Genomic DNA, 15,167 nt, shown 5'->3' with positions numbered 1-15,167 from the left:
ACAGGCTTCCTTTTCTTTTCTTTTCTTTTTCTCTCTCTTTTTCCTTCTCCTTTCCTCCTCCTCTTCATCTCTCACCTTCACAGTTATCCTTTTGCCAAAGCACAGCTGATCCGGAGAAAGTTGCTTCCATCCTTGCCCTTGCCCCTTTACTCTCTAGACACACTGAAGAGAGGCACTTGAGAATACAGTCAAGGATTTCAAGACCTGCAACCTCTCAAGCTGACCGTTGAGCTCTCTCTTTGGGCAATCCAATCTCCTGATTTCTTCTTTTTGATATCCCACCTACCTACAAACACAAGCTCATCAATCACCATGGAGAGTTCAATCCCACTTCACTCCTTCGACAACACTCACTTCCTGCGAAGCTTGATAATATGTATGACTTTCCATTTTGATGATACCTTCAACGTGGACGAGCTCCATGAGTCCTTGAAAGCGCTATTGCAAAAGGAGGATTGGAAGAAACTCGGAGGTCGAATCTTGCAGCGCGTGAGTATTCATTCATCCCTATCCATTCTCAAGGACACAAAAGCACTAAACTCTGTACTGACAGGGATACAATCGCTATGGCGTCCGCCTTGTACGGCCATATGAGTATGGTCGCGTTTCAGTCCGCTTTAGCGAGGCTTGTTTCAACATGTCGATCAAAGATCATGCACTGGCCTCGAAAATGTTCCATCAGACAGATGGGCCATCTGTCCACCCTGGCGTTGAACAAATTCGTCCGCTCTGCACAGATGGCAATGGCGCTACATCTTTCAAAGAATACATAGGAAAGAGTATCCCCCAGATCTCTCTACGTGTCGTCACCTTCACAGACGGAACTCTCATTTCTGTCACCTGGCCACACACCATGACTGATGGAAGAGGCTGGGCCGACGTTTTCCGGGCTTGGTGCGCAATGCTGGCTAAAAAGCCGGCGTCCATCCCACGGTTCATGGGATACGACTTGGACAATCTGGAGGAGTTTGGCTTTGATCAGGATATTGAACGATCAGTCTTAGAACCAGAGAAACGCCCCCTATCTGCTCTGCCTGCAAGACTTGTACGGCAAACTGCGAATATTTTCCTTGATCACAAGATGGAATCTCGCGTCTTCTGCCTTCCTGCCGACACAATCGAGGAGCTCGACAGCAAAACGACCGATAACATGACCAGCTTTTACTGGGTGACCGAGGCCGATGTTGTCAAGGGGTGGGCCACCAATGTGATTTGCTCACATATGGGGTCGTCGAATCGTCGTGTCTGCATTCACAGTTTCTTCGATCTGCGCGACAAACTAACCGACAGGTTCCCTGCCGTCGGCGCGTTCATCCAGAACGCTACATTCCCTTACCTCACCCAGCTCCGCGCCATAGACCTCGTCCACGGCCCATTCGGAGACACGGCAGTTGCCGTGCGCAAGTCGTGCCTCCAGCAGGGAACCCCTGAACAGCTCGCTGCAACCGCCAAGCTGCTTCGAACCTCAGGCATGCGGGACCGATATCCAGTCCTGGGGGACCCCGACGGCTATCATGTTTACTTCCTGGATTGGTCGAACAGCGGACTGCTGAACGCGATTGACTTCAGTTCAGCTGTAGAGGAGTCCTCCGATGCCGATTCCGATGACACGTCTATTCGCCCGGCTGGGGACGACAAAGACAAGGCAGACAAAGGAAAACCCAGTCACTTCCAGGTCGACATCGTCAGTAAGAGTGATCTTTATAGGCAGGACGTCTTTAACCTCTACGGGCGGGATCGCGGTGGCAACTACTGGTTCGGCGCGGTCTTGCATCGCAAGGCCATGGGCCGTCTGGAAGCGGAGATGGCGCGGTTACAGCATGCGCGAGCTTGAATTGGCGGTCGTCCAGCTACTCTCGCAATCCTTCACTTGTCCTTCATTACAATCTCTCTCTGTTTTCTCCTCTCACAACTCATATGCGACTCAGCTCTGCGTCTCCCTGGGTTCACATTTCCTTTACTTTGGTTTCAGATCATTGTGCCTTCATGTCTCAGCACTCGGCGTGCTTGCTTAGTCTAAGTTACTGCCAGAATGGAGAGGATTAGTTTATAGTTGGTACCCCAAGACTAGATAGAAGGAGAAGCCCTAAACCCTAAGCCCTAAGTCCTAGACGCTTGCCGTTTCCGGAAACACGCGTAAGCGTGGCGGCGAGGCGGCCGGCGGCGGTTGTCATTGGCTGGTGGCCAGACAAGCCTTTTGCCTCGTCAAAGCGCTGCATGATTACGGAGTACGGAACGATGAGATATGAGAAATATCGTAACAGAACAACTATGTCACCAATATGCCGCTGTGGATAGATAACAGCCATCATGCAATGTCTGTACTACGTAATATAGCTATCTCCGGGAAAGGAACAAGTACACCCTGAAGGTTAAAGCCTGAAAGAAGCGGAAAAATCTTCTTGTCACGGGCCGACTCCACTTCTGATAGAGCGAGACCGAGCTGACCACGCCGACTTCTCCGGTTCTCGTCTAGTTTTATGTTATACTTTTACGGAGTAGACTAAAGAACACTGGGGCACTGGCGGGGTTGAGCGCTTTCCATCTTGCCTTCATCTGGGTGCCGGTAAAAGAAAAAAAAAAGCCACTCTGACTCAACGCAATTTGCCGGCCAGCCCGGATTACTCATATAAAGTAAGCCGCTTTCATCCTGTCTGGCCTTTCTCTTTTCTCCTTCCTCCTGCGTTCTGTCCAGGTGCAAAATCAAAAGTGTAAAATGGCTCCTTTTCTGGGTTTCCGGGGCTCTCGCCTCAACCTCGCCACCATCTTGCTGGTGGTATTCCCGGCCTATATGTGCTTCGGATACAATCTGGCCGTGGCCGGTGGACTGCTTACCATGCCCTCGTTCATCGAGCAATTCCCCAAAATGGATACCGTGAACAACTCGAGCAAGTTGAACTCCAATGTGCAAGGTACCGTTTCTCTTAGCATATCACACATGGGGGGGAGAGAGAGAGTCTAACATAGAGTTTCCAGGTACCGTGGTGGCCCTGTACACCGTGGGCGCCATCTTTGGGGCGCTGAACACCATCTTTGTGGGCGACTGGCTCGGTCGCCGTCGCGTCATTTTCTTTTCGTCGGCCTTGGTCATCATCGGCGCCTTGCTCATGGCCTCCTCATACTCGCTGGCCCAGTTCATCGTGGCCCGACTTGTTCAGGGCTTCGGCACCGGTGGTGTCACTGCCACGGTTCCCGTATGGCAGTCCGAAATCTCGGGCTCGTCGCATCGTGGCTCCCACGTTGTTACCGAGGGTCTCTTCGTGTCCGTCGGTATCGCGTCGTCGCTCTGGATTGACCTGGGCTTTTCTTTTATCGACTCGAGCTCTGTCGCGTGGCGCGTTCCGCTCGTGTTGCAGTCCTCACTGTCCATCTTCGCCATGTGTTTCATTTTCTTCATGCCGGAGTCGCCGCGCTGGCTGCTGGGCAAAGGTCGCGAGCAGGAAGCCCGTGAGATTCTGGGTGCACTACGTGATGTCGACGCCAATTCCGACACAGTGCAGGAAGAAATCGGAGATATCCACAGATCCCTAGAGCTGCTACACAGCGTCGGCCGATGGGAGATTCTAAAGATGGGCGAGAAGCGCAACTTGCACCGACTTCTGCTCGGTATTACAGGCCAATCTTTCGGTCAGCTCTGCGGTATCAATACGCTCACCTTCTACGCCACCGTTATCTTTGAACAGCGCCTCGGCTTGGGAGGTACGGAATCGCGCATTCTGAGCGCTGCTATGACTACCATCCAATTGGTCGGCGCCCTCGCTGCCGTGCTTACTATCGACCGCCTTGGTCGTCGTCCGCTCATGCTTATTAGTGCTAGCGGCATGTGCATCTCTATGGCCGTCCTCGCTGGTACAAGCTCAACGACCAACAACCATGCAGCGCTCATTGTCGCTGTCGTTGCTCTATATGGCGTCAACATGTTCTACCCCTTTGGCTTCCTTGGTCTGCCCTTCCTCTACTCCACTGAAGTCGCGCCTCCTCATCTCCGCGCCAAGATCAGTGGCCTCTCAAACTGCATGACGTGGCTGTTCACCTTTGTCGTTGTCGAGGTCACCCCGACCGGTTTCCAGGACATCAATTACCGATATTACATCATCTGGGTCGTCATCAACTTTGTCATTGTGGTTACCGTTTATTTGTTCTTCCCAGAGACCAATGGCCGGTCGTTGGAGGAGATGGATGAGATCTTTATCCAGTCTAACACCATCTTTGACGCCCCTCGGATTGCGAGGAGTTTGCCGAAGAGGGAGCATTTCGACCACGCGACTGACTCGCGAGAACATAATCTTGAAGAGAAAAGCTGATCTCGTTGTGCTCCTGAAAAATAACGAAACAAAGAGATGAATCTAAGTTTAGCGCAGTGATTTTTAGACCGTGATTTAGTTGTCTATAGAAAGCAACCTTAGTTGCAATAGATATATATATGTATATACCGCCGAATACCAATAATTATATAAGTCTGATTTCTCTGCCGTTGCTCTACTACCTCTTATTCTGTTAGGTATCGAGATTTGCAGTAAATATAACCCATTCCATAAAGCTTTAGTAAACAGATTGACTTTTTAGTTAGTTCTTGAGGGTTCAATTCGTAAATCCGAGTCACGAGGGTGGGTCAAACCCTATTCCTGGGCGAACCTTTCCAGTTCCCCAGTACCTATTCCGTACGACATCTTCCCTATAAGCCTGTGTCCAACATAGGGCAAATCCCTATTCTGTACCTATGTATATGGCAAGATTACTTCTGACGCTGTTAGGGGGCAATTCGAGTGCTACGAGTAGAGCATGCTGTTGAATATTGAACGATAGTCAAAGGAAGCAAGCAGCAATCCTCACCTATATTCAAGCACAGTGTTCACCACTACTCAAGTCTTCGCCATCAGGATCATGTCAATTCGATTTGTGAATAGCCTCAGACCTGCGTGAGAAATTTGGGGCCCCGCACGCTAACCTTAGACTATTTCTTATTGATTAATGCATGGGTTAGATAGCTGCACCGGCAGCCCATCTAGAAATATAGTTTCGAAACGGCTTCTTATAATTGGGGTATATACATGACCTAAATAAACACCAAAGCCACGGGGAAAAATATAACCTTCTTCACTGGTCTATATACGTGATAACTATTTACAAGAGAGATCATGAGAGTCATCAATATATGGAGAAAACAACAGAATAACTGGATCCCCAATTTCGAGGATAAAGGGTAAATCATTGAGATCCATATCCTGTCCATCCATCTAGTGGCATCGCTCCATTCAACATCCACTGAGCATCAGTTCCCATCAAGAGCTCATTTGGCAGATTGAGAGGTGCATCCATGAGATCGAGTGGCGGGGTGAACCCCGCTGGATCTGAAAAGTCGTTCCCGAGCATTATATTTGACGGGATCTTGGTATGTGCTAACGAGCCTGAAAACTGATCGGTTGGCGGCAAAGTAGTCTTCATCATTGCCGGGACAGCATTGGGTAATGAAGACGGCACTGACGTTGGGCCCAGCTCTGTTGTGTCTGAGGAACTCTGGCTTGGAGGCGTGAGCTGTGACCAACCATACGGATTTGAACTGGAGCGAAACTGCTCCCAAGCAAGCTGAATGGTGTTGGCTGCAGGGGCAAAGGTCTGGCCGAGTTTGTGCAGAGTCCGGAGAGCTGTCGGCAAGGTTTTGCGTGCGGCTGGGGTGGGGGGACAAACCGGGTTTGAGAGCACAAATGATATAATGCAGATAGTAGCATCCCACTGGTATTGGAAAAGGGGTGTCCATCCATTCAACAAATCTGTCTCAGACAGGACTTGGTTCAGCATGCTGGTCAACACTACGGCGTGATTGAGGGAAGCGATGCTGTGATTATCTGACAGTGACGTGAGAGATGCGCCCCGTGGAGGAAAGCGAATAAAGGGGCGGAAGTTGGCTATTTGCAGATGATGATAGATAATTTCAAGAAGAAGACGTTGGCGCTGCAACCAAAGAGGGCTGGCAGAATTCAGATTGAGTGGTGTACGATCAGTCGAGAAGGCCTCGCCTGAGCCCTTGCGTTGATTCTTGAGAGACCGTGGTACAGTCTGCACCCAGTCGTACATCGCACGAACTTCGTTGCTGAGGAAGCCTGCTAGAGTCTCAAGGGCCACCGGATCCTCGTGCACGTCCTGTATATCTTTGGTCTGTAACAACTCCGCACAGCGCGCACCAAAAGCAGCGTGGACCCTACGCGCCGCTGCCGTCAGGCGGATGTACTGTACGTGGAAGCTGAGCCAGCTAATGTCCTCCTCATTCGGAGGCGATACCAGACCCGTGGTTGATAGTTGCACCACGTCACTGCTGTCACTTGGCATCGCACATCCAACTTCATCTGAATTGATCAGTGGTGGACGCCCAAGCGTCATCGAGATTTGGCTATCCAATTGGTACAGCGTCCACCACATACGGGAAAACAGCTCCTGTTTCACCTTGGGGATAGGGCCCAGAGGTCGAATATGTAAGCGCAGCATATGAGCAACCCTGATGGCCAGCCCGAGGAGAGCATGAGCAGTATCTAGATTCGCGGTATTGTACAGGTAGATGATGCAGTATATATGACTCTGCAGTGACTGGACTGAAGGATGTTCTAGTTCCTCCATCAGCGCGCTCTGACTCCGACGATAGAATGCATACGCGGCAGTATTAAAGCGAGTGGCCTGCGATTCCGTTTCACCGTCCGTGATATCCTCGTCATCGTCGACCAAAAAAGTGCTGCCAAACTGCATGCATACAGCCAATAAGCTGTCCACAAGCGCGGAAGACCGACGCGGTGCTTGACCGGTTGTCCCGTCCCAAAGCGAATTGTAATATTCACGAAACTCCTCCTCTGCAACAATCGGGTATATGCAGTTATACGACTGCCAGAGGAGGACTAAGAAATACTCTTCTTGCTCCCGAGACAGGTCCTCAATCTCGGCCAGTCTTAGACGGAGGCTGGGCTGTTCCGCTTCGTCCGACAATTGCTCGTGCGAAACAGTGGGAGAGTGACGGTGTATCTGAGAGATGCGGACGGGAAGGACAGATTTGAGATGTAACTGATTGGATGACTCGCGCATGTACCGGTTCAGTCGCATCACCATGTACGGTGAAGAAAGAGGGCCATAGTGGATCACTCGGCCAGTTTGTGACTGCGGATCGTGAAGGCCGTCCCATGTTTTGCGATGCGAATTTGGAAGCGCTGCGGATGTTGTGACGTGAGGAGTCGAATCTGAAATGTTTGAGAATGGCGTCGACGGCGATTTCGCGACTTCAGTTCGATTTTTTGATTCTTCTCTTACTTTATCAAGTTGCTCTTGCAAGTCCTTCAGCCGGTTGCGCAGTCGATGTATTTCCCTGGCCGTATTTGTCAGCGTTCAGCCTTTTCCGATTGGGTTGGTATCGAAGTGAAAACAAGCGAAAACAAGACAGCCAAGTGGGTGAGATCTAACCGATTTGCAGCCGGTAGTGAATGGGCCTCGGATTGCTTTGTATTGCTGCAGTGTCTGCCATGATCACGGCAGTTCTGGCATGGCGGGTTAGCATCGCACTTGACGCGGTTGAGGCGACACCAGTCACAGGCCCGCACAACCTGGGTACGCTTGGGACGTGGTGTGTCGGGTCGCTCGGACGCAGAATCACTGGTGTTGAGGTTGGCAGAGAAGGTGGAAAACATCTGGATGTGTGATATCGCGAAATGCAAGAGTTCAGCGGGGAGAGAGAAAGAGAGTCGCAAAGGCTTTATAGCTCGACGCTGACCGTAAATTACACTTAGCGGTACTGTACGATACATACCATACCTTCGGCCGCTCCCACCTTTCAACCTCTCCTTTTCAATTCTATCGCTTCCAACCTCTTTCCACATCGACATGAACTTAGTCGCCTCCATTTTCTGTGACGCTTTGGATCCTCCTAAGGAGGTTTATGAGCCAGTTCAGACAGGAATATGGGATTAAACTTACAAGTGTAAGTCTTTTATTCGCAGCTTTGAACAATGGATCCTGTCAGTTTCGGCATCAGCGCGGCTAGGAAACGGAGGGCAAATACTTCAACATGCCAACTTCCGCACAGCAAGGATGGCTTATTGACATATTACAACATGAGCTAGCATTTTGGGCTACATGTGTCAGACCGTGGAACGCTCAATAGAGCCTCCTCAGTACGCCGACGGCCCCAAGCTGAATCTCAACCCGTGGTCGCATATTTCTGCAATTCATGCCAATGACTAATGTCGCTGTGGTTATAACTATGCCGCTTCAAAAAACCTCTTTATCACTCTGGACATTTCATATATATGTATTGGTCTATCTGCTGATGTGCTTAGACGAAAATATCATTAAAAAAAAAGGAAGAAAAAGATTATGCGAACAAACTTCTATGGGAATCAGCAAAGAAATGCAAGGGAATTAACCAAATGAACAACTAAACCCGACAGAAAAAAAATGCAAGCAGTCAATTATACTGCTCTTTACACTCTCAGCGGCGGCGATGAACACGCGTCAGATAAGTAATGACCAGAACCATGGTGAAATTGAAGGCAATAAACCCGATGAATGCACCGACGTTTCGGCCGCGGTGACTAAAGCTGTAGTCATATTGCGAATACTAAAGCCAGTTCCAGTCAGTGTCAATCATTTCGGAATAACTGTAATTCATGCAGGGATACTCACATATGATTGGCCATTCTTGTATGGACAGTACTCGCAATTGGCTGTGCTGTTCGGGTTGACCAGGAATCCCGTTGCACTCTCAAGGAAAGATGCGGCATATTGATAGCAGGTCGTGCTGTTTGGTGGCTGGAAAATGGACACCTCTGAGTCGGTACAATGGAGGGGCAAATCATGCAGGACGTCCACCACGACGCCCTCGTTCATGTAAAACAGGGGCGAAACCTTGTAGTACCAACGCCATCCTGCCGGAGTCACCGGTTCTGGGGACAAGGTACCAGCGAAAGTGTTACAAAACATGAAAAAGAATCCATTGGCAGAGAGCGCGGCTTCAACGGTTGGCATCAGCGAGGCGCACAGTTGAGCCAAGCTGGTTGCGAACACGGAGAAGAGCTGATACATTAAGAAACTGTATCCTGCATGATTGGCATCTCGGAAATAGCCCACAGGGAAGTACCAAAGCAGCCAATATACGAGTGAGGTAAGGAATGCATAAGGCAACTCCACAAGAATGGCAGACAAGTTGAATGCTAGCCAGTGGTAAGTCAGACTCTCGCGTTCACGGTGCTCAAAGATGTTTCGCAACATGACGAACCGCGGCTGCACCTGCAGTCCCAGTGGTGGGCCGACAATCAATGACATGAACGACGAGAAGACGCGGTTGTAGGCCCCTCGCTGGGTCAGGGGGGAGTTGAGATAGGTCATTGCATTTAACAATCCATTACCGGCGTTCAACCATAGTTTGGCTCTAACATAATCCGGCGCCCGCCAGTAGTAGAGCCATGTCCGCTTGAGTAGTACGAGCATTTGGTAGTAAAATGGTGCCGCGTAGAGTGAGGACGAAGAATGGTCTTCATGATTGCGTGAACCATCAATTTCAGCAGATGCAAGCGCATTCGGCTTTTCCGAGGCCTGATCACGGCTTTGCTTCCAAATGTCGACCCAGTCTATCTGAATATCTTGACGTGTGCCAGCACCAATTACCTCCAGGAAGTACTCGGCGGGGTTTTCGCCCTCACGGCACGGGCGAGCATATTGTGCAAAGTGAGTGACGGCCTGCTGGCAGTCCACACCCAAGGGACCCTCATACACTAATTGACCGCCACGAGCCAAAAGATATAGTTCGTCAAATATTGCAATCAATTCCGCAGCGGGTTGGTGGATAGTACATATGATAGCCTGTCCCGAATCTGCCAATCTTCGGAGGAGTCGAACGATAGAGTACGCGGATTGCCCATCGAGACCGGAAGTCGGCTCATCTAAGAACAGAATGTCGGGCTTTGCAGCCATCTCTACGCCAATGCTGACCTTCTTGCGCTGCTCCAGGTTGAGACCTGCTCCAGGTGTACCAATCAAAGCGTCCGCGATAGATTCCATATCCAGTGACTGAATGACCTCTTCGACATAGGCGTCTTTCTCTTCGAGGGATATCTCTTGTGGTCGACGAAGGCGGGCGGTCATCTGCAGTGCCTCTCGCACACTCTGCGTGGGGAGGTGAATGTCCTGCTGCTGCACATAGCCCATGTAACGATTGAAAGACTTGGGGAGAAGCTGTCCGTTCAGCATCAGTGTCCCCTTCAGTGTTCCAACCGTTGATCGGCCAGCCAGAGCATTCAACAAGGTGGTTTTGCCAGCGCCAGACACACCCATTAACGCTTTCATCTGTCCACTATAGACAGTCCCATTCAAGTTATTCAAGAGGCGTTTCTGACCGTCTTTGGTTTTGACGTCAAGGTTAAGCCCTGTCCAGGTCAAACTGCGAGACTGATACTCAATGGTTGTGTTTCGTTCGCGAGTTATGGCTTCTTCTTGCACTGGGGGAACATCGAGATCCACAGGTCCACTCTCTTGGTCCATTGATTTCGATACTTGTCGGGAAGAAGGATTTTTCGATTTCATACCTCGGTAGAATACGGTTGCCAACCGGCCTGCTGGTTGCTTAAGACGTTCCATGCCAATCCTAATCATCATCATCAGCCCACTTGAGCACATAAGAGAGGGACGGAACAGAAAATTAGTTTCCAAAACTTACGCTGAAGCCAGACCGAAAACAATAAAGAATGCCGCATTGATCCCCAAGTTTCGCCAGAGGTTTCCCCTTTCAAAGCCATACTGTGCCTTGATATATGCCATTCCGGACAGCAGTCGTTGACCGGGCTCAGAGCCTACCACAGCGCACACCTGGTTGGCAAGACTGGCATAGCCAGGCCCTGATGGGACCAGGTCTGATTTGCTGCATTCGTAGCTCAGATCGGCGAACTCATTGATCATGACAGATTCGAAACCGTAGTGAAGGGGCTGTTTCTTCTGGTTAGCGAGTCCCTTTCATCAACGAGAAGCGAGAGTGAATACTTACATTGAGGTATCTGAGCCAGCCTAACCACACCTGCATCTGAGGCGGTGGCACATAGAGGCCTGTGTACAGAACATACATGTTAAAGAATATACCGACTGGGAGGACGGCACGATACATGTTAGACGAGAACACTGCCACAGAACGGAAGAACATGGACAAAGCGAGATGCTCGATATACACCACGACAAACCAGGTGAAGAAATTGCCAGCGTTCTGCTGGAATCCAGTCAGGAAATAGAGAGGAATATTCCAAAATATGACGAAGACTTTCCAGACGATATCCGTCATGATCAATCCAAAACCATAGGCCATGGGTCGATAGAGCCTGTATCGCTTGTGCTTGAGGATAAGCGGTCGCTGAGCGAAAGTACTGCGAAACTCTGCCATAGCTTGCAGGGCGGGGACAAGGACAGAGTAAAAGAGAGCAGATGCGAAGATAAACAGGGACCCTGTGTCTCTTTTTTGGTTTCGGAACAAAGTTCCTAGGATCAAACTCTGGACGACAATACACATGGCTTCCACAAGCAAGGAGCTATAGTTGTGCTGAATGATGCGCACCTGGCGCGTAGTACAGTACATTATCTGTTGATAAAGTGGCAAAGCGTATTGGTCTGACTTGTTAGGATGTACCACGGCAGGAAGAGACATGGCACTCTGTACGGCGGATTGGAGCCTTTTAAAGTGAACGCTGCGTCTAAATTCATCTTGGAACTCGTCTGGTGTATGCGGTACTCGATTCCGGCGGGTTTCATGTACACGGCGTACTTCAGGATCAGCGGACATGGAGTTCAAAAAGTCTGTGGTGGTAGTAGCAGGTGAACATTCAAAGCCCAGACTGAGGAAGTACGCTTTGGCGTCGGGGATGGTCCCGTAGAAGATTTGGCGTCCAGCATTGATGACAACCACCTTGTCGAAGTATGGCACGATGGCATCACTGCCTTGATAGACGCTCATGGCGGTCACGCACTGGCTCTGCAATGTCCACTCTCGCATCATCTCCATGAATTCAAGGGCTGTCGAGGAGTCCAGACCGTTGGTCGGGTTATCCAAGCAAATCAACCTAAGGATATCCATGATTAGTCTTCTTTCGTACAACGCTGGGAATTGATAAAATTACCGCGCACATGTTGCTAACGCCTCAGCCAATGAGACACGGCGCCTCTCCCCTCCACTTACTCCCCGAATATAAGCATCTCCAACTTTGGTGTTGAGCACATGGCTGAGTCCGACCAGTTGGGCTAGATACCGAACCCTCTCATCGACCTCTGACGCACTTGGCTCGGGCCCACATCGCGCTCTAAGTGCGAATCGTAGTGTTTCAAAAACAGTCAAGGTAGGAAAGTGGTCATCAGACTCGGCTGTTCATAGTCAGTGACCGCAGTTCTCCGCGTACCAGGCCGTGGGGGTGAACAAAGAAGGCATACCGCAAAATACAACATCCTGGGGATTTTTATCCATAACGGACTGCATGGGCTGTCCTCCAAGTGTCAAATCACCTTCAACCCCCTTATACTCACTCCACATGCCGGCAAGTGTCTTCAAAAACGTGGTACAACCGCTGCCAGGTTTTCCAATTACCAAGACCATTTCGCCCGGTTGGATGGCAGCAGAGAAATCTCGAAGAATTGGCCGCGATGACGGATGATGCATCCTGGTCTGAATCGGCTCCCACAGGCCGAAGCCAGACTTTGCCTCTGTGAACACGCTAGGGGCGGGTGCGGCCTTTCACCATTTGTTAGAATTCTAACGGAAGTGTGCAAGCTTTTATCACTTACGCCTGTCCCACTGCCTTCAACTGTCAAATTCTTCATCACAATTATCGTAGACTGAGGGCTGTTTTGCTCGGTAATGTAAGGGGACAAAAACCGTTTCACGCTCAAGGCAATCGGCTCAACGGCCACATTGTTGGATGAGTCGGACATCGTGTGGTCGTGCATAACAGCATGTTCCTTCACCATGATTGAATCTGCGTTTATGGATGTCGCCGAACTACTCTCTCCAGAGGTTTGATGTGAAGTGCCTGTCTCTTGATGCTGCTCCATTGGTGCGGCGGATATACAACTGTAGCAATCCAATACACCAAGAACCTTACAAGAGAACACTGCTAAGGTAAAGACGAATATGCCGCCATAACGAGGGAAATCCAGCAGACTTATATAACCTATAAAGTCTTTGCTTATTGTAGTTGTGTAAGTTGTCAGCAGTTATATCCGTTGATCCTTCTACGTGCCCAATCAGGAAATGTTGAAGAACTTCCTAAAGGAGTTTCGGAAACTCGCCCAACTTGCGTTAGAGCCAGATATTAAGGTTATTAGTCATCCTATCTTGTGTGGAGCTAGTTGCCTGATTGGGCCGTCCCGAAGGAGAAGCAGCGCAGATGAGACCAGCAAGGGTTTAGCGCAGCTTGATCTTCTCAGCAATCCCGATTTGGCCTCTGGGCTGATGCTCCGAAGGAGTTCACGATTTTCTGTTTGACACGCCGTATTAGGGAACTTACACTGCTGCTGCGGACCGACAACTGTGGGGCATTGGCAGTTTCATGAGCGTGACTTAAAGAAATATAGAAAGCCCAAATGCCCCCTCCCTTCCTATCGCCATCATCACTCCAATCCGTCTTTTTCACCTCCCACCACCATCTCTTAACAACCCCTTTCTATATACACGATGCCTCTTGAAACGGGTCTCCAAGGCGCACATGTTCTTATAACGGGCGGCACCCGTGGCATGGGCCAGGCCATGGTGCGTCAATTCCTCCAAGAAGGCGCCAACGTTTCGTATTGCGCCCGCACCGTCACCAACACTGAGTTTGACGACGTCCATGAATCTCTTCCCAAAAACAATCCTGCTCGCGCATTTGGAACTGCGTTTGACGTTTCTTCCAAAGAAGAGATCGTCAATTGGGTCAACAGCTCCGCGGAGCGTATTGGACGCATCGATGTTATCATCGCAAATGGTTCGTAGCTTGGCCCAGGGTAAAATATCGAATAACTTGATTGCTAATAATAACCCTCAGCGTCCCCAATGCATATGAAAGGTGAAACAGAGCACTGGCAAAGCAGCTTTGCGATTGATGTCATGGGCTTCGTGGAGTTGGTGAAGGCTGCAGAGCCTTATCTAGAGAAGTCACCTCAGGCTTCCATCATCGTGCAGAGCTCCTTCATGGGCCGTGAGTTTTACCGAAGCCCACCAGCGGCATACGGACCCTGCAAAGCTGCGCAGCTGCAGCATGTGCAAGAGCTGTCGCACTATTTAGGCCCCAAGGGTATTAGGGTTAATGCCATCTCGCCGGGTCCCGTTCTCTGCGAGGGCGGTCCATGGGAAAATTATTCAGAACTCATGCCAGAGTGGGTTGAGGAGCAGCGGTTAAAGATTCCATTGAAGCGATTGGGTGGACCGCAGGAAATTTCAAATGTTGCGGTCTTTTTGGCGAGTCCGTTAGCCAGTTTTGTCACTGGGACAAATATATTGGTGGATGGAGGTATCCACGTTGGCACGCAATTTTAGATGTATTTCGTTATGGCTTTAAATTTGTGGGAGAGGTAGTACTATAATAATGACAATAAATGGCTGCTCCTTGATGAGCAATTGTGGATTTACTACTCCTCATATTCACGGTCATTGTTATAATAGTTGATCTAGTATGGTAATCCAGAACGCAGCCAAATTGCCGGCAAAACCACAGAAAAGACCGATTACTATTACACTATTCCAAGGATCTGTCGATCCACCCCATGGAGCCAGAAGGAAACATGACCATGGTTGGAGAGAACAACAGAAAGCCTACGCTATCGAGATCATGGAAGAACGCGACGAAATCCAATTGCACGAGCCTGCTAATGCTGTTTTCTGGGCAATGATATCAAAAGTAACGCGGCCATTGCTACCACGCTGACGGGTAAGTTGATATAGAAGCCTGGTCTGGAACTTAGTGTCAGTCAGTCTATATTGTCGTCAGACCACCTCAAAGAATTAGAATCAAAATTAAGGATTATCTAGTATAAAGACTGATAATCTATCGACTCATGGTCGATAGATATGTTCCTATCTCGGAGTTAGCTCTTAGGGCGGCCAGTTGACTGAAACGGAGCAGCGAGGGGTAACCGGATCCAGACAACTTCACCAATTATAAGGATCCATCTTCCTTCATCATTATGTC

General features: G+C 49.8%; 5 protein-coding genes across 5 annotated transcripts; 3 read left to right on the top strand and 2 right to left on the bottom strand.

Annotated features, from left to right (window-relative positions):
- Nucleotides 1-312: 312 nt before the first annotated feature.
- Nucleotides 313-1,834, top strand: UA08_06827 (hypothetical protein; the record flags this gene model as incomplete). The annotated part of the gene is made up of 2 exons (XM_020269147.1): nt 313-489; nt 554-1,834. 2 exons carry the CDS (start codon nt 313-315, stop codon nt 1,832-1,834), a joined length of 1,458 nt encoding a protein of 485 aa, XP_020118277.1.
- Nucleotides 1,835-2,716: 882 nt separating this feature from the next.
- On the top strand, nt 2,717-4,304 carry UA08_06826 (hypothetical protein; the record flags this gene model as incomplete). Its single annotated transcript, XM_020269146.1, has 2 exons — nt 2,717-2,912; nt 2,977-4,304. The coding sequence occupies 2 exons, from the start codon at nt 2,717-2,719 to the stop codon at nt 4,302-4,304; spliced, it is 1,524 nt and encodes a 507-aa protein (XP_020118209.1).
- Nucleotides 4,305-5,208: 904 nt separating this feature from the next.
- Nucleotides 5,209-7,877, bottom strand: UA08_06825 (hypothetical protein; the record flags this gene model as incomplete). The annotated part of the gene is made up of 3 exons (XM_020269145.1): nt 5,209-7,345; nt 7,441-7,629; nt 7,789-7,877. The coding sequence occupies 3 exons, from the start codon at nt 7,875-7,877 to the stop codon at nt 5,209-5,211; spliced, it is 2,415 nt and encodes an 804-aa protein (XP_020118208.1).
- A 587-nt stretch (nt 7,878-8,464) lies between these two features.
- On the bottom strand, nt 8,465-12,969 carry UA08_06824 (hypothetical protein; the record flags this gene model as incomplete). The annotated part of the gene is made up of 7 exons (XM_020269144.1): nt 8,465-8,593; nt 8,659-10,615; nt 10,688-10,953; nt 11,012-12,071; nt 12,129-12,369; nt 12,436-12,733; nt 12,787-12,969. The coding sequence occupies 7 exons, from the start codon at nt 12,967-12,969 to the stop codon at nt 8,465-8,467; spliced, it is 4,134 nt and encodes a 1,377-aa protein (XP_020118072.1).
- Nucleotides 12,970-13,675: 706 nt separating this feature from the next.
- On the top strand, nt 13,676-14,515 carry UA08_06823 (hypothetical protein; the record flags this gene model as incomplete). Its single annotated transcript, XM_020269143.1, has 2 exons — nt 13,676-13,964; nt 14,025-14,515. 2 exons carry the CDS (start codon nt 13,676-13,678, stop codon nt 14,513-14,515), a joined length of 780 nt encoding a protein of 259 aa, XP_020118103.1.
- Nucleotides 14,516-15,167: the final 652 nt, after the last annotated feature.

The sequence above is a fragment of the Talaromyces atroroseus genome, assembly GCF_001907595.1.
Source record: "Talaromyces atroroseus strain IBT 11181 chromosome Unknown scaffold_9, whole genome shotgun sequence".
Classification (NCBI taxonomy): domain Eukaryota; kingdom Fungi; phylum Ascomycota; class Eurotiomycetes; order Eurotiales; family Trichocomaceae; genus Talaromyces; species Talaromyces atroroseus.
The sequence above is the reverse complement of the archived record's forward strand: the minus strand, read 5'-3'. Positions and strand labels throughout refer to the sequence as shown.